This window comes from Amblyomma americanum, chromosome 10, assembly GCF_052857255.1.
Source record: "Amblyomma americanum isolate KBUSLIRL-KWMA chromosome 10, ASM5285725v1, whole genome shotgun sequence".
Taxonomy (NCBI): domain Eukaryota; kingdom Metazoa; phylum Arthropoda; class Arachnida; order Ixodida; family Ixodidae; genus Amblyomma; species Amblyomma americanum.
In genome coordinates, this window is record NC_135506.1 from 37,372,261 (window position 1) to 37,395,393 (window position 23,133).

The following is a 23,133-nucleotide window of genomic DNA, read 5'->3' on the forward strand; positions in this document are numbered from 1 at the left end:
CTGTAGAGGCTGCACGGGTAGAGCGTGGATCCGTAACGCACATACTTGGGAACCTTGATACCGTTGAACCCTACGATTACTGTCGTCGTGTTTCCGATACGCTTCGCCCCCGCGGCGAGGGGGTTGTACTTGGTAACAATCTGCTGCATTATTTCGGCTTCGCTGTCCTCGAGTGCTATGCCCCTGATCACGCCCTTGACTGTGTCGTGGGCGGTCGTTCCGTACGCGCGCACTTCGTATATTTTGCCTCGGACGTTGATAGCTTGAATTCGAGCATACTTCTCCGCTCGTTCCTCGCTCGGAGTGCTGAGCGCCATAATGTTCTGCTGGGTATTTAGACACGCCATATCCTCAGCTCGGTCTGCCGTCTCAATTCCCGCTGCCGCCATGATGGCATTAGCCACGCATGCAGCTCCTGCCTTGAAAATATCGAGCCCATCGCGGGGCCGCACGACGATCTTAATTTCTTCTACAGGCATGGCGGGCATGCGAGCCGCCCGAATAACTGCGCTCCTAACGTTCTTGTTGAATTTAGGCTTCTGTCGAGAGCTCGGAGTATCGGCACGAGAAGTCGACTCACCCTGCGTTCCTTGCAGGCGTGTTCGGCTCGTGTGCCCGCCGATGTGCAGCCATCCGGGCGAGCGTCGGAATTCCTCGGGCGTAATTTCTTCGCCTTCTACTTGCACGCACATTTGGGAAACCTGGGAACCGTGCGTCAAAGCGGCGGCGGAACCCTCCATGTTGTGGCAGAAGAACAGCTGGCTAGGCCTAGCGAACCCTGGGTTCGATTCGGCCTAGCGTCTCCTCTTGGCGGTGAACCAGGAAAAGTCCGATGAATCGATGAAAAATGCACCTTGGATGGAAAGTCGGGTATCGGATGATAGCGGATACCTTCACGAACACAGTGGTAATAAAATCTTCGTAATCCAAACTAATCAGCACTGCCAAAGCGGGCATTAACGACGGAGCCGATATGAGCACGTCTGCTCACCACGGCGAACGCAGCGCCCCCTCAAAATTTGTTCAGTAAGTGTCATTAAAGTGATGCCGACTGTACTATTCCAACACTGAGCGTGTACACTGCACTTTATGGTGGTAATATCTTAATGATATGAAGATAACAGATTTTATCCGTGCATCTTTTGCTCTTAGCCACCACACAAAGGCGCTTCGATTTCGACTGGTTTACGATTATATATTGGAGCCTGTGCGCTTGCATTAGCAGCTGCAAATACTCAATGACAACAAATTATAGAAAAAGGCAAAAAAAACGAGAGGAAAATTCAGGGCATTGAATTTAATGGGAAGTTGTCGTAGACTCAAGATTTATAATTACCTCCCAGCGCCACATTATAAAGATGTGCTTCACACCTAGCATATTCTTTTAATGAAGCGCATCAATGTCTTAGAGAAAATTACTTCTAAGTAAGTTTTGCTTAACTGCTTCACGTTGGATTTCCTTCACGTGTTCGCAAAACCGTGAATTTGCTGTAATAAGTGTAATATTGAGGAATCAAATCATTTTAAACATGCGATTTCAGAATAAACCTTTGCATATTAAGCATGACCTTGCGTGCGGTGTACCACTGGTGCCCTGCCTACACAAAGCGGCAATTTGAAATATCGAGCCGTGCCTCTCCCATGTATTCCAAACTCTGAAATCCCGCGCTATCAATCTGGGATTTGTAAAGTGAGTGTAAAAAAAAATACATACCGGATGTAAAAATGCTTGTAAAGCTGTTTGACACCTCGTTTTCTTCACGGTGCTGTGAAAAACAGTGATAAAAGACGAATAATACGGTTTCCACTGCGTTCGTCGAAGTAGATCCAGGGATTTATCCTTACAAAATACTTTTCATTGGTGTATAAATATCCGGAATAGGAATCTAGGGACCTTTATTACTTAGGCAATCGAGGAATAGGTGGGAATGCATTACAAACATTCGGCTCCACCTGCTCAATAAGGCATTCTGAATGCGCGAAAAAACGCGGACACGCATGTCTGTGTAACATCTTGCGGAAGAAATGCGATGATCACTGTTTGTTAACCATAAATCTTCAGTGAAGTGCACCTCTGGTGTAAGTAGTCCCATGCCTAACTTCAAGAAACCCGTCAGCGTTCGCTAAGCTAGAGCTATACCACCACCGATCTACGCGAGACTCAGCTAATATGTTCGCACGTATAACAGTGTACGTATATGTTCGGCGTATTGTCAAATTCTTACATAAGATTTGATAAGAGCATATTATATTGTCATATTCGTACTGATGTAGCCGTCATACTTTTACGGCTAATCGCAATGGAATTGTAATGCAAGTTCAGCATCTTCAAGCCGTAGTTTTCTTGCGCGCTGCCTAGGATAATTAGCACGGCTCCAACTGGAAGGAGTGCATAATTACAACGCGCACTGCCTCTCTCGTTCACTATACAATGCGTGAGCACAATTGATTGAGGGCACCTGCTCTCGGTACGTGGTGAGCGCCGCGCCAGTAATTAGCGTCCTGGATGCTGCTCAAATACATCGAATCTTCGTCTGTCAAGAAAGATATCACGCAATTTCCGCCCAAAACTCAGATGGCGCTGCAGCACTGGTACTAGACGTTTGAGACAAATAAGCGGGTGTTTTCCGGACTTGCTTCAAGATGGTTGTTGACTTCAGAAGGAAGAGATTTTCTAGAGTACTTAATTCTGGGGCTTGAGCCACAAATGATTTCCACATTTTTGTCCAAACTCCTCGCAAACACTTTTGCTCCAACATTGCGCACCTATCTTGGGTAACAATTGATGTCTGTGCTCCTCTGGATAACGATGAAGGCTTGCCATCTCATGGAATGTTTTCACCATAAGGGAACGGAAAGCACAGACTGCAAACACAGTAGTGAAGATGGGGAAGTAGTCTACGTTAATAAATTTGTTAAAAGACTAGGAAGGTGAACAAGATGAAAAAGCAATAGAAGAGGAAAAAGGCAGGTGAAATGAAAACATTTTGATTGGTAGAAAAATTGATTGTCTCGACTCCAGTGCCGCCAATCCACAGGATCTTTCAGCATCTCTAGCCCTTCCGGTCACCGGCTGTTGAACATTCGTGTATCTGCTGGACAGCGTTTCCTCCATTATGCAACTGTGGGCTCTTTTATCCTTCCTATTTCTGCACGGTAGTTTGTCGCCGTCGAATTCAGGAGCTTTTGAGGACAGTGAATGGGAATTATATTTATGCAGCGGGGTCACTGAGCCTTTTGCGAGTATGTCTAGCATTGTTTCTCTCCGACTGCTGCAGTCCCGGAACTATGCCTGCTAGCTTCCTCGTATATATAATAGATAAGTGCATTTTAAGATGCCTTAACAGATGATGAAGAATTGCAGCACAACACACCAAAATAATCTTTTTCTTTACTTTGTTGCGCTCCAATTCTTTATTGAGCACCAACTAGCCCGTGCAATCACCTTATTGCCTTAACAGAGCTTTTGGTTATGTAGAAACTTGTAGTTAACGATTGTGGATTTATTCGACCGAGGGGATTTTTTAATGACTACCAATCTCTAAAATACCTACCGTTATTGTACTTTGACTGTATTCAAATGCTGGTGCCACTCACGACCTTAACCTTAGAGGTTCTAGACATTTCTTTAATGGGAAACAGGCACCGCCGCCTATGCGACTTTTTTAGCGCCACTTGATCCATCACGTCAACGCCGGAAAGACGGGATTTCGTATTTTACTTGTCTCGGTTTGCGTCAAAAAAGCGTATTTTGTCGCGGAACCAAACCTGCGCGGCGAAGACCTCTACTGTGTTCGGCCAAAATTATTTTAGCTATGATGCTCTAAATTATTTATTAATTAGAGAACAATGAATGTTTAATGTTCTGCTCATGAGGAAATTCTAAGCTCACTAGTCAGAGCTTCGTGCCTAGTGAAACCATTTTTTTATGATTTAATCCATGTTGGCCCCAATACTAAGCAAGCCATACACGAAGTGTGCACTTCCCAATCTTGCTTGAGCGAATGTAGTGTCCCGTCGCAGGGTTTTCTTTCAGATTAGTGCATGGGAAACTCTATGCCTAGAAGCTGTGACTACGAGTTCAGCCGGCGAATGCCGTTGCTGCTGATCCATCGAGACGTGCACTGGATATGTTTGAAAGCAGTTGCGCATAAAGTCTACGTGTGCAGCAATGACTTTTAGTTTGTATTGAAACTTTTTCTAGGACTATATTGTTGTGTGTTTTAATTGGTTCAGTTGCCTTTTTGGACTAAAGGACTATTTGCTTTCATGAAATTAAGGCTTGAGTTCAGGGGATAAAATATGGTTGTCTTTAATATACCCGAGTTGTAGATTACAGGACACTAAATTTAATGATTGCTTCAAAAGTTAAAAGCGCGCGGCGACAAATACACGTATATTGTAATAATTTTTAAATATTCAACGCCACTCCTCAATTTTACAGGCTCACCACATCTGACAAAGAGTTTTCCCAGGCTACGCCATGGTTGAGTGAGCACTTACATTGCCGGGTGCACCTTTAACGCTCTATTACTGAAGTAGATGTGAGACAAATCTGAACTTCTGAAGAACTCTCACAATTCGCTGTTAGTGGACTAATATTTTAGCGGCAGAAGTATTTGCGTAATCAAGGAGTGAAAAACATGTAAGTAGTTTTTGGTTTAACTTTATCCATTACCTAGGGGAACGTTCATAACAAGGCAGCGTCGAGTGCAAGAGCTTCGAACAGAATCAAGGACGATTGTTGACAGATCTTTAAGGAATACAATGTCACCCTATTTGGACCAGAAATAAATTGGTGTCAGTGGCTCTCCTTAATATTAAAAGAATCTTCGTCATCGTCTTTGGTGAAAGCGCAGCTATCGCCGACACTGGTCACTTGTAGCAGCGAATGGCAGGAACGGAATGTAATCTAATGAAAGGAATCCTCATTTGATAGCGGATTTCATGTGCATCGAGTATATCAAACTTTCATTACAATGCGGAAACGCGCACATAGACATTAGCTTAGTATCAGCCTCCTACATGTCTCTGTTCTAGCTGTTCCCAGTTTTAAGTGGGTTTCTCTGCATTCGTCGCCTTTCCTCTCATCTTTCAACTCTGACCGTGTTCCCGAAAAGAGGGTCCTGCCAGTCCCCAATATATATCTTTATTTTTGCTACACCTGCGACTTCTGTATGCCTGATCAACATCATTATCAGTAAATTTATTCCCAGACTTTGGGGCTAACACCCTTGCTTTAGACGGCAGCCAGGAAACCGTAGGCTCTGGCAGCGTCTTCGGCCAGTTGGATTATCTTTGCTTGAGTCTCCGGGTCAGAGATGAGTAGGTACGTCTCCCATTGGTCCTTAGACTTTATTGATTGTGCTCCAGGGAGAGTCCGAGGGCACTTCCATATTATATGGTCGAGCGTGGCCCTAGCTTTGCGTCCTTTATATTTTTCTGAGAATTGCTGAGGGTATATGAAGCTCCACATAGCCGGACTGCAGAATGTGTTTGTTTGTAGGCGTGAATGGGTAATAGAACGGCGCACTTAGTCGAACTAACTCAGACGCACTCACTCTCCGTCGCATCTGCTTTCCATCCCCCATGATGCCTCATCGCGCATATATCTAGTCTTGAGTGTCAAGACCAGTAGTGGAAGAACTGCCCCTTGGTGCGCTCTACCGGGGCTGGAGAATTGTTTCTCTCGGCATTTGCGTGACGCCTGCCGTGTCTCTCTTGCTCAGACTTCCGGCATGCGTTAGCGTCATGGCTTCTAGGCAGACACTTCACCCCCTAGCGTACCCTCTGAAAAAGTGGATGCCTGCTAGATGTGACAGGGGGATCCCTTGGGGAACGCTGCTAGAGGAAAACATCCCAGACTTGCGTGTTTGCGGACTGTGGCGCAGAAGATAAACAGCCAACTGGAAATACATTTTTTTTTCGTTGCTGTGTTCGCTATGCGTTCATTTCACTGGCAGTCAGGCTTTAGGCCGTTCTGCTCCGGTCACCTGTCATGCGAACGTAGAATGTCGCACGCATAGGAAGACATATTCGGCTGCACCGCAGCTATAAAAATCTGAGCACAAGAACACCATGATTACTAAATGTTTTACGAGGCATGGGCCAAGGGATTTCTCCGGCGCCAATGTAAAAAGACGACGAGAAAATATGCTTGGCAGCCATCATTTTACCTCTTGAGCTGAGGCTTGCACCTAATTTTATTCTTCCGGCCTTTATCCGCTACGACGACCGCAACTCAGAACTAGGAGTTAAACTTGCGAGGTCAATACAGAGGTACTCAGGATACAGAATGTCTATGGTACATTGAATATACGCAAAGAGGAGCTTACAGTATCTATTGAATTAAGGTACCTTGATGGGGGAGTTGGTGACTTTGCGTAGCAGCACAACGCAAAAAGCAACTGAACAGAAGAGAACAGACACACACGAGTGCTGGCGCATGTCAATATGAATAGCATGCTCTAGAAGGCGTTCTAGAAGGCGCGCTTTTGCGGGGCGCCAAGCGTATGCACACACATGTGATTAAACCACGAACGTAAATAAACGCCCACGTAAAAAAAACAAAAAAAAAATTGAAGGCGAACGCGGCTCGTTGAGTGTCACATTGCTGAAACTTGACAACGCTCCATCTTCTCCGGTGTGTGTAACGCCTGTGTGTTCGTTGTGTGTTACATTCATTCATCTCTGGTGTGCATGTGTGTGTTGGCTTTGCTCTGTAGGAGCAGTGAGCACCTGAAGTTGGGTCCCAACTTTTTGGCCCAGGGGAGCAATATGCACAACGCTTTAGCAGAAAATTCAATTTTACGACCCAAAACAACCTCAGCAGAGAAATGGTGGCGCAGTGATGCCAGAATGTAGTTTTTTTAGATGAACTTCTCGTCTGGCAGGCAAGCAATATTTTTTGTCACAGATTGCGTTTCATTGTCATTAGTAAGGCCATTAAATTTTCAGAAAGAAAGAAGCAGTTAACAGAATACATGGCTGGAGAATTCAGAACATCAGTTTTGATAAGTACAGCTGTGATGTTTGCTTCAGGGGTAGTCATTGTCAGGTGTAAGTTTTTTTCTTGTTAATAATTCATATTAATATTCTCTTGCGAAACACCATACAGGAAAAACAAAGGAGGCCATATATGTAATAAACGAACAAGTAGTTACCGAAAGGCTCGTTTGCCATCCTATTTGACGGCGTAGGCAAAACCCCATTGATCGCCTCACACAGTATATTAATAAAACGTGACCTGCAAGACAGCGAACCTCGAATCCGCACAAAAGTAAAAAGGTGAGAGCAAGCGCATGCCCATAACTTTTGATTCATTGCAAAAGTAGAAAAACTTCTGGCCCCTGCGCGAAAGGTTCCCAAAATTCCCACTTATCTTCTTTTTTTCGAGTATGAATAATTCCGCCTTCCAGGACTACCTTGTATTCTTTCAGGTGACCCGCACAAAGCAAAATGTTGTGGCTTGTGTTTCTGGCGCAGATGGAAACGCCTTGTGCTGGAGGCTGCGGAGATCCTTGAGGCAACCACGTAGTGCAGTCGGCGCAGCAAATTTCAGCAGCGACTGCCAAGCAACCCTGGACCCATCTTTGTGGCGAAATGCAGTGGGAGTCCTCCTCCTGGGATTGGCGGTCTGTATACGGTGAGTTATGGCCGTATCGTCCATGCAAAGCTTGAGCCAAAAATTTAATAAAAACATCGATGAGTTAAAGATGGAGCGCAGATGCTATGGGCTTCATTTCATGTTCCCACTTCGCCAGTTACTTTGAAGCTTCAGGGCTGAGCTTCTAATAAATGCTGTAGTTTTTCAATATACGCTTTTGCTAGTTGCTTCTCGGAAAACATGGTGTACTCTACGCTCAAAGGTGAAGGTAGGAAGCAAGAAAAAAAGCGTACTATCGAAGCCGCAGAATTTCAAAGCAGCTTATGCAGTAACATTCTTATGAATCCTTAGGATTATAATGTCACATTGGCTACTCTTCTCGCAATGGCTGCCTCAATACAGCTCAATGAACACGTGCGTCTCCGGTGCTGGTCATGCTATACGTTTAAAATTCAGGTTGCTTTTGTGCGCCTACGCAAAAATACTTGCTTCCGTTTATTGCATTTCTGATCTACATTCTAGTTTTCTTTAGAAGATATCAATCATTTTTTCAGACTGTATACCTAATTGCAAAAATACAACTCTAGACAGAGGCGAAAGAGTTACAGAAAATATGCGAGACAAACACTAGTTCTGAAGAGAGCCCAATGAGAAGGAAATTATATTTTCTTCCTTGTTCAACAGGCTGTATTAGCCTCTCTTGTGTGTCTCGTACTTTTTGTGCCACACTTTGTCCCGTGCCTAGCGCTTTGTTTTCAAAATGCAGTTACAACTAGCCCGTCGTCTCGCTCTAGTGTTTTAGTCTAAATTTAGTGCATGGCCCAAACTGACGGCGAGCCTCTCGCCAAGAGCGAGAATAAAAAAAATCGATTGACCTCTCCTTGCTTATTTCTTGAAATTGTTAAGTGTATTCAACTAGAGTGTGCACTAATATTTATACTGAAGCCTTTTTACGTACTTTATATCTATGATATTTCTAGAAATGGCGGCATCTGATGGCAGTTATATGCTTGTTTGAGTTTGTACACGTGTCTTAGCATTAACTAACTTGATCTCCAAAAATGCGACAGGAGCTGCTGGTGTAACCTGACACTTCAGGACATCCTGCCTGACGACCCCGCCCAGTACGATAAGTCTTCTCCGCCCAAAAAGGAAGGTACGTGTTAGCGCGCCAGGAACACTGATTGCATGCTAAAGCCATGCCCAGGATATAATTGAGGCATTGCAGTACTAGTGATGCTACTATTTCTGCTAATCCAAAATAGCTAAAGCGCCACAGGTGCGCTTTTTGAAAATCTTACAGAAGTTAATAGCGTTTCTATTGGGTGCTCTTGTTCTTGCGTATTGAAATATAAAAGCATTTATTCCAGCAGGCAATTACCCATTCTCATCCATTTGAGCAGGCGTTAAGGAAACAGAAGAAGAGACATGTGCAGCTTTCTTTAGTTCCTCGCTGGCCAACCAAATTGCCAACCAAAGTGCTGGGCCATTTTTTTAGGTCGCTATGTGTAGACCAATGTAGGCCAGTTTCGTAGGCCAATGTGCAGGCGTTAAGGAAAGTTTTAGCAGCAGACGTTTTGTGGTGAAGTATTGTGTGATGGTTCTAAACGTGGGCGAAAGTTCACCAGAAAGCCGGGAACTTCGTTATGCTTCTGAGCATACAAGGGTATGCAGGGCCTTAGCAAGGGTTCTGTTCTGGCAGTGTTGATGCCATAGGCAGTGTAAGGCGGTTCTCGCAAAGTTTCCGCCATCGTCGTTCGATGAGGCTCCACGTGACTCTCACGGTAGTACAGGACGATCTATGGCTGCCGCTGTGGACGAGAGTGGCGCTGGTGAACACTTCCAAGGTTAGGTTTTTCGGAATATTAATACTGCCCAGAAAAGATGATTGGACAGCGGCCGCTTATTAGACAGAGCACCATAGGCGACACACAGAGGTCGTGGGTTCAGATTGCGCTGGCGGGATGTAGTTATTTTTCGTTCTGCTGTCTAATGAATTATCGTTCAGCTATAAAACAATTAGTCTACTAATTCGGCGTTGATCAAGACCAGAAACTAAAAACTAAAAAACCAGCGTTGTACTCTGCTTGCCATGGCTTGGGTGTCTGTTGGCGTCCTTGATAAGTAGGTCATAACAGGCCCTCGTTTCCTTGCCCTTGTCTGCTTAATGATTGAAACAGGACAGGCGAAGATAATTTTTCAGCCAAACCGTTTAATAACAATCAAGAAAACCAGACAATTTATGCGCTCTACATTTCTAAAAAGAGTGTTCACAACTTTGGACGCCGGAAAACGTGCGCTGAAACGCTACACGCTGCAATGCGGCAGGAGTCAAACGCTTAACCTTTATTTTTCATTTTATTCTGCAGGTCGTCCTACGGTGGTGCTTTTTCATGTGACCGTCATGAGCTTGGATTCCATTGACGAAGAATCAATGGTGAGCTTGCGTGTTCGTCACAAACTAGGGGCTGGCATGCGGTTCAATTTTTTTGTACACATACCCTGCTCTTATTTTCACACGCACAACAGGAAAAAGCCTAACATGGCAGTCTGGGCATGCTTGTATTGCACGGCAGGATTGAGTTCGAACCTGCCATGCGAAAAACCCGAAAACATAGCAAGTTCACAAAATTGGTTAGCCTGTAAATACAAGGGCGCTAAAAATTTTATGTCCTGGTTGGCAGCACAGTGCCAGCCCGAAATGAAAGCCTTTAATGTCTGCAGTAAAATCTCGGTTTGCCTTAGATTGCTGACTAAGGGCGGTACAGTTTTACGATGTGTTTTCTGAATGGTAACCACTGTATCTTTCTCCTTTAAGTCACTGACTGTCCAAGTCATATCCTTCGCTGTAGGCAACCCCATGCGTTTTCTAGACAGCACTAGATACCGTTGTAGAGTCACTGAGTCGAAACTTTTTTTACTTGTTTGTCATTGGACTTGAGATGGGTATTTTCAGAGTGCACATTGCGAATTATTTCAAATTAACACATTCCAGCTACTTTGCTTAGGAGCGTGGACTCTAAAAGCACGTATAGAATCTTCAATAGAGAAAACATAGAAATAGAGAGTCTGTAGTGTCATCATCAGCTTCATGGGAATTAATCGTTGCCGACGAGATTCATGCGCACGCTTGGAATTTCTCCCGCCTCCACGGAACGTGCGTCGCCCTATAGTCCATTCCGCTTTTTCCTATCGGGGAGGATATGGCGTTAGTGCAGTCCCGTGTTCAGAGGACAGTACCTGAATCGATTTCTCTAGCACAAAGATGGGGCGAAGGACACGGAAGGGGGCGAAAAACACGCTCTCTCCGCACTTAACTGGAGTCTCCTTCTTCGCCTCCCAGATACATCGATCACTGCCTCTCTGCCATCTTTCTTGATCTTATTTGGCCTACTAGCTATACGAAGCCCAAGCGAATAACAGTTGCCGAGGCGCACATCAAAAAAGTGTGGGTCTATGTAAGGCTATTCACTGTCTCTGATGTGCATTGCTTCTGGAATCGAGTGAAATGTAAGCGATTTTCCTGTACGGAAGGAAAAAAAAACTATAATATTTCTGCTTGTCAACTTCATGCCCCAGAATGGTGTCTTTCCTCCTCACTTGGGTTTTGTCGCAGACTCATTTACCTCTTCATTGCTGACTATTCGGTGCATATTCTCGGGATGAATGGGACGTCAGTCACTCGCTGTTAATTTGTCCGCCAATCCAACTAAGCATTTTTTGGCGCATAAATGCAAGAGCTCTGTTTGCGGTGCGTAGTTTCATAAGTAGCTAGCACTAAAGGATCAGTAAAGCAACAATTAAGTTAAAAAAAACTAAGCCATCAGGGCACAAAATTACAGCTCTATATGGAGATGGATAACAGAGTCTATTAGAGTGGGGTGCGCGTTATGATGAGATATGTTGTGGGATAGGTTTTCATTTATATATGAAGATTGTTTCCTGAAGGGACGCAATCTATATGCATTGCTATAGCCGGATAAGTTTCGAGAACGCGTAGACAAATCCCTCTCAATGAAGGCTCTCTAGCCAAAGGAGTCTAATAATTTTAATCATGTTGATGTTGATGCCACTGCATATAGTAAAGTGGCATCTCTAGTGGATGCAATGCGGTTAACCCCAGTAAAATGACAGTCGGTTGGCAATATTACCTTCCTGATGGGCTTCTTGAAAAGCAGTTGCAGCATTGTTGATCTGCTGTATGCGACTATAGACATAATCTCTTCATTGTGGGATCTCTCTCCAACTTTGCTACGGTCCTGCTGCAGCGACAAACTTACTTTTAATTTTTCTTTGTTTGCTACTGTAACTCGACATCTGATTATCCTTGAATCACTGCGTCATAGCGCTACAGACACAGCGGTGTCAAGAAAACGCAAGAATCACGGCAAGCGCAAAAATAGGGAAAGCGGAATATATTCCGCGTTTCCGTATCTCTCACCGGTCTCTTTGGGCACAGTGGGAGCATTTCTTGCCTGGTAGAGCCAACACGCCTAATTAGGCGGGTCCATGCTGCTCGGAGAGGCTACAGGGCCAGAAGAGGCGAAAGAAAGAAAAAAATATGCTTGACCTTAATGAGTACGCCGAGGTCTTCGAAGAAGAGCGAGCTGCAAAGATGGCGATATAGACGGTACTAAAATATTCATGAAATAGCAGCGATAATACTGGCGCGATAAAAGCGAAGCTCACTAATAAGGTACAGGAGCTTCCTAAGTGAACTACGCTGTTTTCACCAAAAAAACAAGAATATTCAGGCCAGAGATATGTTTTTGTGTAAGTTTCTGCTTTGTAGTTGTGCTGTAGCCTGTACTGGGTCGGAGTGTCTGATTCACTGTTGATTTCTTTCAGTTCGTGACGGAGTTGTAAAATTTCACGCAATATGACCCTAGTTGGCAGGCTTATATACTGCACTAAGCGGGAAGAGGGAAAGTAACCAAAACAGGCAGGACATAAGGGGAGTAATTATATGTTTACTTGTATTTTTTACGTCAGTCATGAACCTACTAACGCCGACTCATCAAACATTTGCCTTTGTTGCGCTTGTAAGAGTTTAAGAGGTATTGTACCTTTTCTGTGGTCAACAAAAGGAGTTCACATAAAAAGAGGACATCGAGGGAACTTGGACGAGTTAGTGGTAGAAAAAATGGTAAAACAGAGGGCGTAAATAGATAGGTTATAAAAGATACGACGCACTTTTAGAAAAAGTACGAACAGTGCGTTTGTTGTGCGTTAGGTAATAAATTCTAAGTTATTTTTATCATTGGTTGTGTACAGTGATTATATATATATATATATATATATATATATATATATATATATATATATATATATATATATATATATATATATATATATATATATATATATATGTGCAAGTTGCAGCGACCCGCTTGGAGACTGGCTCGCGCTGGCGTCGCAACCACCGTCGACATATCGGCCTGCCGGAGAAATGGGATCGTCGCGCCTTGCCAGAAGCTGATTTCGTTAACTCAAGTCAGGATTGAGAGCAGCACAATCGTGGCGGCACGTGATTTTTTTTTTTTGCATTTGGCGGGCCCTCTTTGGAGCTCGGAAAAAAGATACACGTCAGTCCTTCTTTATCGCAAATAAGTAGAATGGGATTTTCTTAAGGAGCTCTCCAACTCTGCTATTCACATTTGCTCTCTAAAGTCAATATATACGCATTGAGAAAGATTATCTTAATTGCGAAATAATAATTACAAAACAAAAAATGTCTATGATGCGCAAGCCGGTTGGTAGGTGTATGTAAGTGATTTTCCCTGGTCTACTTCAAATATCTTTTAACCCTTGGCTAAAGTTAGCCTGGACACTCTGTATACCCACACGACCACATGGCTATGACATTGCATCACATGGTCTTACGACACCCCCATCGGATGTCATCCCGTTTCTTCACACCACCCCATCGAATGTTCTTAAGGTCAAAGGTCAACTAAAGGTCACGGGTCAAGGTCAGAGGTGAAGGGTTCTACATCATAGCTGTCCTACATATGGTCCTACACTGCTAACGTGGTTGCGCTGAAGGTCGTTCAATGTTATTATCCGGTCTACGCGATGACTTCTTTACTTAGGTTTAAGTAGCTTCTTGTAGCTGCTTCACGCCCCAACATGCCTTCATACACTCGGGTGAACAGGTCTTAGTACGGACATATCTTGCAGTCCACAGATAGGCTGATGCGGCAAAACTAATGCCGGTTTATATATCGCCATGAAATACAGGACATGTCCACACGCAGGCAACAAGCAGTGACCTAAACGGTGTGCAGAGAAAACGCGATGACCGACAGTAAATAAAGGCGGCCTTATGGTAACAAATTTTCCTCATGGGCGTGATAGTCTTCGTAGCCTAGGAATGATTTTTAGATTTTTCTGTGCTAGAGCAGAGACAGCATAGAGGATGGTGTAGTTTCAAGAGTGGAGTATAAGCCGGTAAACGTTTAGGTTGGAGTAAGCGCCTTGGATTGAATGGAAAGAGATTCGAATATGAGAAAGTAAGTAAAAATTCTATAACATACTTTGCTGGGCTAGTTAGTGCATTGTATAAAAAATATATTAAACCAGCCAAAAAACGCACACAGGAAGTTAGGACCAGCCTTTTCCTATCTTATTCTCAGTTTTCTTGTGTGCTTCTTTAGGGGTGGTTTATTCTTTATTAATACAGAAATTTCATGTTTTACTGTCGTCAATGCGTCTCGTTTTCCGCGTGAAGAGAAATGGTACAAATTGCAAGTCGCTTATATTATTGCGCACTAAATATATGGAAAAGCGCGAATGTCGGTACCTCAAAGCTTGTCTTTTGCATCCCTGTAATGACAGACCCATATGCCCATGCCAGAGTCGCACATACTGCAAAGACGAAGTGTCGCAACACTTTCCTCTAAAGGAGTTTTTTTTGCCTGCCAGTAAAATACGACGTGAGCCTGGCGGCTTTTTTTAGATTTTTCAAGGTTTTTAATTCGCCTATCTGAGCGCACGGGTTCCTTTTGCAGAGCGAAGCGTAGTATCCTTCTTGCTTTTCAGTCCTGCTCTTCCTACCATGAATGTTAAAAGAATAAAAAAAATGTGGTTATTCACTCAAAGATGAGTCTGCGAGAAGTGAAACGTGACTGCCGAAATCATTTAGTTTCGTTTATTTCAGCACTTTTGAAGCTGAAAAAAAACCCGGGCTAGTCGAAGTGGTTTACGGCAACGAAAAAGCAGGCCTGAAAATAAATGCCAAGCCGTTGCGTGGCAAAGCAGGTGTCGTGAGGGATATAATTTTTCCCCGAAATGCAGGATTACCTCACTATGAAAGCTTCTAGCAAGCTACCAAATTCAACAGTTACCTGCAGAGTGAAGGGAGAGAAAAGATGTTTTTATAATAAGCGCTCCGAATTGCCGGTGGCTTTTTTTATTTTCTTACTATCTTGCTTTTTATCTGTTGCCGAAATCCTTTTCTTTGACCATATGAGATCGACGTAAAGAATGCTAGGCTTTTCTTTCATGAGATTACTTGCATGATTAAAAGCTCCGTTAAAAATTCGCATACTTTCTAAGCAGCAGGGCTCCTCCTTGTGTGCCGTATACTATGAAGGACAATAAAAGTGGGGAGCCTTAGTTCATGTGCCTACCTCTGTTATCAAAGCAATTTTGAAGTCCTTCATCTTCACCATTCTCTCATTGAACAAGCCAACTTTTAAGCCCCATGTGTGGGCTGCGACGCGGCGCTGACGAATAAAGAGCGCCACAGGCTGTCATGTCAATATTTCTGTTTGTCTTTCATTTTCATGACTAGGCTTCAAGACTGGCACCTGCCGCTCACTCATGATTTATTCTTCCTCCGTGCCGCAGACATACGCTGCGGACATCTTTTTCTCGCAGTCATGGAAAGACCACCGACTTCGCCTGCCGGAGAACATGACGGCAGACTACCGAGTTCTACAGACAGACTGGCTGGAGCGTGTGTGGAGGCCGGACTGCGTGTTTAAGAATGCCAAGCAGGTCACCTTTCAGACAATGACAGTGCCCAACCACTACATATGGCTGTACAGAGACAAGACCATCCTCTACATGGTGAAGTGAGCAATTGCTATTCTTCGTCCGAGACTAGATAGACGACCAGCTGCTGCAAAAAGTGTGAAAGCGCATTTCCGTCTGTTGCGAAAATTGATGTAATTTAATACTTTTCGAACCTTTTTTCGCAATTTGTCCTTGTGAGAAAAAAAAATTAAAGTTCAAAATATCTGAATATCACCGCGAGCGCTGGACGGGACACAGTGGTGTCTCCTTACTGTGTTGCGTCCTGGCGCTGTTCCAAATATGATCGACAACTTTTATGTATGAGTGCAAGTTTTGCTATTTTTTTGTTTTGTAAGCAGAAAATGCAAACCTTTCTAGACAAAAAGTCTTTTTCCTGCCGCATGGAGGTGTTAACAGGAATGATTACCGGCGCTATAAAGATTAACGTTGTAGTTATTAAGTTTTAAGACGCAATTTTCATGGCGTTAAGTTGAACAATATTTGCAAATTGGAAAAGGAAACAGACACCTAAAATAAATTTAAACGTCATGATTGAAAATTTAAATTATTGCTTTAACGAAAAAAATCAGTGCACTTAAGCCCACCATCATTTACTTCTCGCATGTCTGCGCTTCAAGTGTATATCAGGGCACATGACAGCGCCTAACACCTGTGTGGTCACCTTGCAATAGGCGGTTCAATCAGGCTCAGCAGCAGGCAGTTTCGGGCGGCTTAGAAACTGGAGCTGAAACTGTTCAGGACCAAAGCCGCAGCGCTTCGAAGTTATAACCATTCCATATTGTATCAGAAAAAGGATTTTAAGTGCCACTTTTTTCTTTGCAAGAACTAGCAGAGGAGAAAAGCGAACTTGAGAAATGTAAAGACTTGCCAACATCGTGAGGTGCCTAATATCACACCTCACGATATCGGAGCAAATTGTTCAGTTATAAATAACGCGCCACGAGGAACCCATTAGAAACTAGCCAAATTAGAACTTTCTTGGAAGGCACTTTTTGCATTCGCTGAGCGTAATTGGGCCCTATTTTTACCGCAGGCTCACCTTGACACTGTCGTGTGCAATGAACTTCGCATCTTATCCTCATGACACCCAGATTTGTTCTATGCAGATGGAGAGCTGTAAGTAATGGTTTGCCACTAATTGAATTTATTATGTTAATTTCTTTCTCTATCTAATGCTTGTAAAAATTACAAAGCCCTCTTAGAAGCTGTTTAGTTTCCTCGCATTCAGGATGTTTCGATGAATTGAAGTTGAAGTTGCAAGATTTGCTGAGGTAATCATCGAATATGCACCATGTAAGAATTGCTATATTCTCTAATCATCCAAATATACTGAAAACGTATTAGCAAAACATATTTTCTTGCATCTTTGACCCCAATGGTTGATGTGTTCATCTTTTGTTTCGTACCTTTTAAGTGTTCTGGCAGTTAGCCATAGAAGACCATTCAATAATACAACGACCCTTTGCAAGTTATTTGAAGTTAAGTGTGCTGCCTTGTTTATAACTCGCCTTACATTTTTTTAACTGTAATGACTGAATGGTGGAAAAAACTACGTCTTTCCGTTTTGATAGTGATGTTTCTGGAGCACTCTTTTTGCCTCCGGATATAAGAAGCTGTGTATGCATTTTCTCAATCACTGCGTAGCGAAATGTGCGAAAAACGCCCGGCACATATCGATGCATAAAAGCAGGAGGCAGGTTAGCACTGTTGTCGCCTTTGCACTTCGACGGAATTATAGAAAATGAAATAAAAAAAACAGATTGTTTTAACCTAAAAGCCTTTTGATATATAGCTGGTATTTCAGTCTTTTTCGCCTTAGTTATGATTATACTAGAACCAACAAGGCTCTCCTCGACTATCTTCCAGAGGCAGGAGCAATTAGTTTTTAATGTTCCATCAATTATGTTGAGCCTTGAGAAAATCCAAGATTAGCTTCGACACAGTATAGCATGAATTGGTATATGTGTGTGGATGTGTGGGTGTGTGTGTGTGCGCGTGTGCGTGTGCGCGTGCGTGGCTGTGTGGGAGGCGTTCCTGCGTGCTTGTGTGTGCGCATGTGTGTATATGTGTCTGTCCTGATCTTCAGTCTTTTGCAGGGTCACCTTCAATCTATATTTAGGACAAAGGAATTACATTTGGAGGCAAAGAAATGGGATGAAGCGAAATATTTTAAGTTTCTCTGTCGTAGAGCGTCCACATATTGCGAGAAGCGGATGCACCTTGTCATCTCGCACATCACATCCCTCGCGGTCCTATGTTGTTTTGAAATATGTGCTCACGCAGGCGATGTGGATGATAAAAGTCCGTGTTTACTGACTTATTTTAAGAGATAAGAAGATTTCGAATCGTAACAGTGATAATAATAATAATTGATTTTTGGGGAAAGGAAATGGCGCAGTATCTATCTCATATATCGTTGGACACCTGCGCCGCGCCGAAAGGGAAGGGATAAAGGAGGGAGTGAAAGAAAAGGGAGAGAAAGAGGGAGTGAAAGTGAAACGCAGCGGCGGCTGCGTTTTTATGGAGGAAAAACGCTAAGGCGCCCGTGTGCTGTGCGATGTCAGTGCACGTTAAAGATCCCCAGGTGGTCGAAATTATTCCGGAGCCCTCCACTACGGCGCATCTTTCTTCCTTTCTTCTTTCACTCTCTCCTTTATCCCTTCCCTTACGGCATGGTTCAATTGTCCAACGATATATGAGACAGATACTGCGCCATTTCCTTTCTCCAAAAACCCATTATTATTGTTATTAAAGTTGATTTTTATTTTCCTTATGAGAATCGCTTCTTTGTACGAATAAATGATGTCCGTGGCTACCACGATACCCCGCGCGATCGAAGCGTTTCGGCCGAAAACTAAGGATAGGCTACCGGAACTCTGCATGCACTTCATGGCAGATGAAACCGCGAAATCACGGCAGGTAGCATTCATTGCCGCGGAAGCGATAGAAGTGCAAGAATAGACTCCGCAATAGAGAAAGGATGATTAACATGGAACTGAGAGAACTGTTTTGCTTTCAACAACCCGGCCTTTGAGGAACAAGAGTACCGCAAGGTTGCGTTTTGCAACGTATATTCACAACGGTGATCATTTTTATGTTTGCCATCCTTGCGGAGGCGGGACAGCAATGAACACAACACCAAGATGGCTTGACAGAAAGTGGCACGACAAAAGGCAGGGGCAGGAAATCGATTTGCGCAGTGCCTTAACGCGATTGGCGGCAGGGAGCATCGCGAGCGGCGGTGAAAATGAAAGGAAGCGTGAAAATGTTTTCTCCTTGAAGAAATACATAATATTCATTTCTCATATTTGGTTACTGATATATCGAAAAGAATAGAATTCACAATATAGGTTATTAATTACGCCTCTTCAATTCAACTTCTTTATAGCGAAATGCTACTTAGGCATTCCGGAAAGAACCTCTCTCTAGTCCTCAGAGATATATATAGGTGCGGCCAAAATATTGCCGAGCCCGCTTTGACGTTTGAAATTTGTTCCCCGATTCTATAAACGAAGATATAGTGGTTTATTGTGTTTACACGTGCCTGAACCAGTGACGTGTGCCATCACATGTACAAATAAATTGCCAATGTTCATTAGACAAGGCGTGAGAGGAGTTTAATCATCCAAGCGTGCTTTGTGTTATTGCAGCCTGGAATGTGTCAGTTTCTATTTCAATGCTCCACCAGGAACTACAACAACAACGAACTCAGCAACAAATACATTGCGATGTAAAACCTGTAAGCTAATCACAAAGGAGCAGAACAAACCGATCGCAAGCAAACAAGAAACTCCCATTTTCACACATTCCTTCTTTGCGTTGTAGTCATTCGCCAGAAGGTTTTGTACCTTTCCTTGAGTGTTTGAAACTGGCTGTGGCTAAGCATCAGCACAAATATTATGCTGAATCCAAAGCCTAACCAAGCATAACTGCTGTCTCACCAAGTCAGGAAACTGGGGAAAGAAATGGAGCTGTGAAAACCTCGACAGCTCTCCCGCGTTCCAGCTTCAGTTTCAATTTTCCGACGAGATATCGTAAAACAGGTATCCACCTCCAAAATACTTTCGAGCAACACTGCCAAATAATCAAACGAAAGTTAGTGGATAGCTCGACTTTCCTTTAAAGTACAATAAAGTTTCGACTGCTCACATATACAGCTAAAAAATTAAGTGGTTTAGATATAGGTGGCGGGCGAGGGCAGTAGAAATATATCAAAGCGATATTGCAATATAAAACTGACAATAAGATTGGTCCAAAAATACGAGACATTGATTTGTTGTCACGACCGACACTTTTAGGCGCCATGAAAGGTGACTGTGCAATTCTACAAGAGGCGCTGTAGTTGTGATAACAATTGTCGTTATGGCCTGCACAGGGCCCATAGATACGGCCGAAAATTTTATGTACCTATTTGCAGGGCTGCCGGGCATTTCATCAAGAAGTAATGAAAGGACAAATTTGGTCATAGTCTGTCCCCCCCTCCCCCCCCCCCCCCAAAAAAAAAGAAAATCTGTTTTGCTCTACAGGACTGTTATGATGCTAACAATGCAATTCTGCAAAGCAACCTTTTAGCTAGTTTACTGCAGCGACACATTTTCGCACGTAATACTGTACATGACACGCAGTGTTACAATTTCCACTTAGTCTTTCATTTGAACGCCTTGTTTTTCTGTTTAAGAACGCATCCCGGGGTGCCTATCACTTGTCAGGTCGTTTGTCCAAAAAAGAAGTCATGTAAGACATCAGGCGCTCATATTTCAGTGTCCCACACAACCGACGACCTGGTCTTCGAGTGGAATGACCGGGATCCTCCCGTAGTGCACACGGACTTCGAGCTGCCTCAACTAGACCTGGAGCAAACCGATCCGCAGGACTGCACCGAATCGTACTCAACAGGTGAAACTTGCACTAAAAAACAATAATAAATTCTGCGAGGGCTTGTACGTGTTTTCTCTGAGATGGGCAAGCTTTTTCGTGCCTAAACTCAAGGCAATTTAAAGAAAAGATTCTAGATGACACACAGAAAGGTCTCTTCGTAAGTACTGTCCCTAACAACCTAACCTAACTTAACCTAATTTGAGATTGCCTAACCTAACATCGCCGCTGCTGAAAGTGCTGCGCTCTGCAGTGCGCGGTTGTGACTACTAAAGTGCACCTCTCCTTTAGCGATGCGATGTTTTGTCGCCGTGTTGTCTTTTCCCCTGACCTCTTTTTTTGTCATGCTGTATTTTCCGCGTGCTGTACTGTCCCAGTGTTGTTTTGTCTGACGTGCTTTGTGGACGCGTGCTGATTTTTCCTGTGCTTTTATTTTGTGTACACCAATAACGAACCTATTCGCGAGGTGAATTTCACTCGCATTTCATTTGTGAAACACTTTTATTTTTAGATCTACCCGTATTATCTACCTTATGCGCTAGCAAGTTCGACCAAACGCATGCACGGTTCTCGAAATTTTATTGTTGTCCTGCTTGAACATTTTTTTTTACACCTTGGAAACGTCTGCTGCATGCCACGTTTTCAATTTAGGTGACTATATTAATTTGAGAATTGCAGTTCATGCCTCGTCGGGAATGAAGGGTTTATGATTTTGTGTTTTGCTACCGCTGGCCATCTCGCTTTATTTTTTGTAAAAAGAGGGTCAGGACTGGGCTCTCCATGATTGTGTAATTAAAAAGGACGTATGTGCGCCCAAGAGACTTTTCCTGCAAAATTTTTCTTACTGTTCTTGTTACGTGTTTACTTTGCGTCCCACCCAAAATCAAAACTAAGAGATGACAACAGTGAATAACTTCTGTATCCTCGCGTTTAGGCAGCATGATATTTTGTAATTGGCTTACAACGTTTTTTCTATTCGCAACCTAGGCACAGTCGCTGTCGAACGGTGGGGCCACGGAACCACCGGTGATTGGATGCCCACAGCTGCACGCGCACGAGCGCTATTGTTGTAATGTTATCTCCGCGAAGTGGTGCGAATTATCACCTTACCAACTAAAGATTTTGACACAAGCGTTACTTTTCTAGGCGTTCATCAGTGAAGGCCGCTCGTAGCGCCTTTTATTTGGTGAAATGAGTTAAACCCAATTATCTCTGTTCTACGTTTTAAATCTTCTTTCACTCCATCCTTTATCCCTTCCCTTACGGCGCGGTTCGGGTGTCCGCCGATATATGAGACAGATACTGCACCATTTCCTTTCCCCCAAAACCAATTGTTATTATTATTTCAAAGAGAGATCAAAGAATACCCGTTGATCCTTAGATAGCCCAAATTCTGAAAGTGTATATCTCCACAAACAAACCAACGATATTCCATTATATAAGTTTAAAGTATTGTGCTAAAAACACTATGATCCTTTCAGAGGCTCCTTTCTCGCGCAAGCGTCCATTTATCGGCCATGCTTACGACACAAAGTGTACACCATACATTTTTTAATTACATTCCACTACTTCCAACGCAGGTAACTTCACCTGCCTCCAGCTCACGTTCAAGCTGAAGCGGCGACTGGGCTACTACATGTTCCATACGTACATCCCCACCTGCCTGATTGTTATCATGTCCTGGATCTCCTTCTGGATCAAGCCGGAAGCTGTACCGGCCAGGGTGACCTTGGGCGTGACCAGTCTTCTCACTCTGTGCACGCAACACGCGAAGAGCCAGGCAGACCTGCCTCCCGTGTCCTACATCAAGGCCATCGACATCTTCATGTCCTCCTGCACCGTGTTCGTGTTCGCCTCGCTGATGGAGTACGCTGTGGTGAACATCATCATCGAAGACGGCTACAAGCAGCTCGACGTAGTGCGAGCACAGCTGGTGAGTATGAGTGTCTCGTGTAGAATGTAGAATGCCCCCTCGAAGCGTGCGCAGAAATCCTGCTGTCACCTCCGCAGCGTGTGCGGAGATTAGCGTAGGTCTGTGCATTGGAACCGAAATTTTGCCATCGCTTGCGGGTAGCCGAAAAGCCGAAAGAGAGAACGTAGTAAGACACATAGCTCTTTGATTATGCCGCTGCGAAGCTTCTTACAAAACTCGTCTTTGATAATCTACTGCCCTGATTCGGGAAAATTGCGGAATAGCATAGTGCCACCCCGCAGGAGCCGTCGAGATCGAACGCTAAGCCTTCCTCGATCAAAGCAAGAATGTAGCGATAAATTAATTATTGAAGAAGCCACCAATAGGTAAATGCCACAATCATGGGTAAATGCCTCAATTCCTCAATGTTCCAATCGTACTCAATAAAAGACCGCGTTTACTCCTTGTGCACTTTCAAAAATTATTTTTCAGCTTACGAGAATGCCTACGCACCCGTGGTACAATAAACACTGATGGAGCTGAAAGTGCAGCAGTGCTACCCTCAATTACTGTAAATGTGTGGGCAGATCCTCACATGTTGTTCTGTTGTGTATAAAATTGTCTACGACAGTTTGTAGTAATATAGTCAAGAAAATTATGGCTGACAAAAAGTGGTCAAGTCATGTAGCAATCTAGCCAG

The 23,133-nt window shown here is 43.7% G+C and overlaps 1 protein-coding gene across 1 annotated transcript in view; it reads left to right on the forward strand.

The window, feature by feature from the left end:
* Positions 1–23,133, forward strand: part of LOC144106701 (glycine receptor subunit alpha-2-like) — a 77,272-nt gene that overhangs the window by 48,382 nt on the left and 5,757 nt on the right. The window contains exons 2-8 of the mRNA XM_077639542.1: positions 7,486–7,645; positions 8,677–8,762; positions 9,976–10,043; positions 15,458–15,684; positions 16,680–16,762; positions 20,408–20,542; positions 22,102–22,454. Of these exons, the coding sequence (XP_077495668.1) occupies positions 10,011–10,043; positions 15,458–15,684; positions 16,680–16,762; positions 20,408–20,542; positions 22,102–22,454 (831 nt within the window). The 5' untranslated portion in view covers positions 7,486–7,645; positions 8,677–8,762; positions 9,976–10,010. The remainder of the gene's footprint in view (positions 1–7,485; positions 7,646–8,676; positions 8,763–9,975; positions 10,044–15,457; positions 15,685–16,679; positions 16,763–20,407; positions 20,543–22,101; positions 22,455–23,133) is intronic.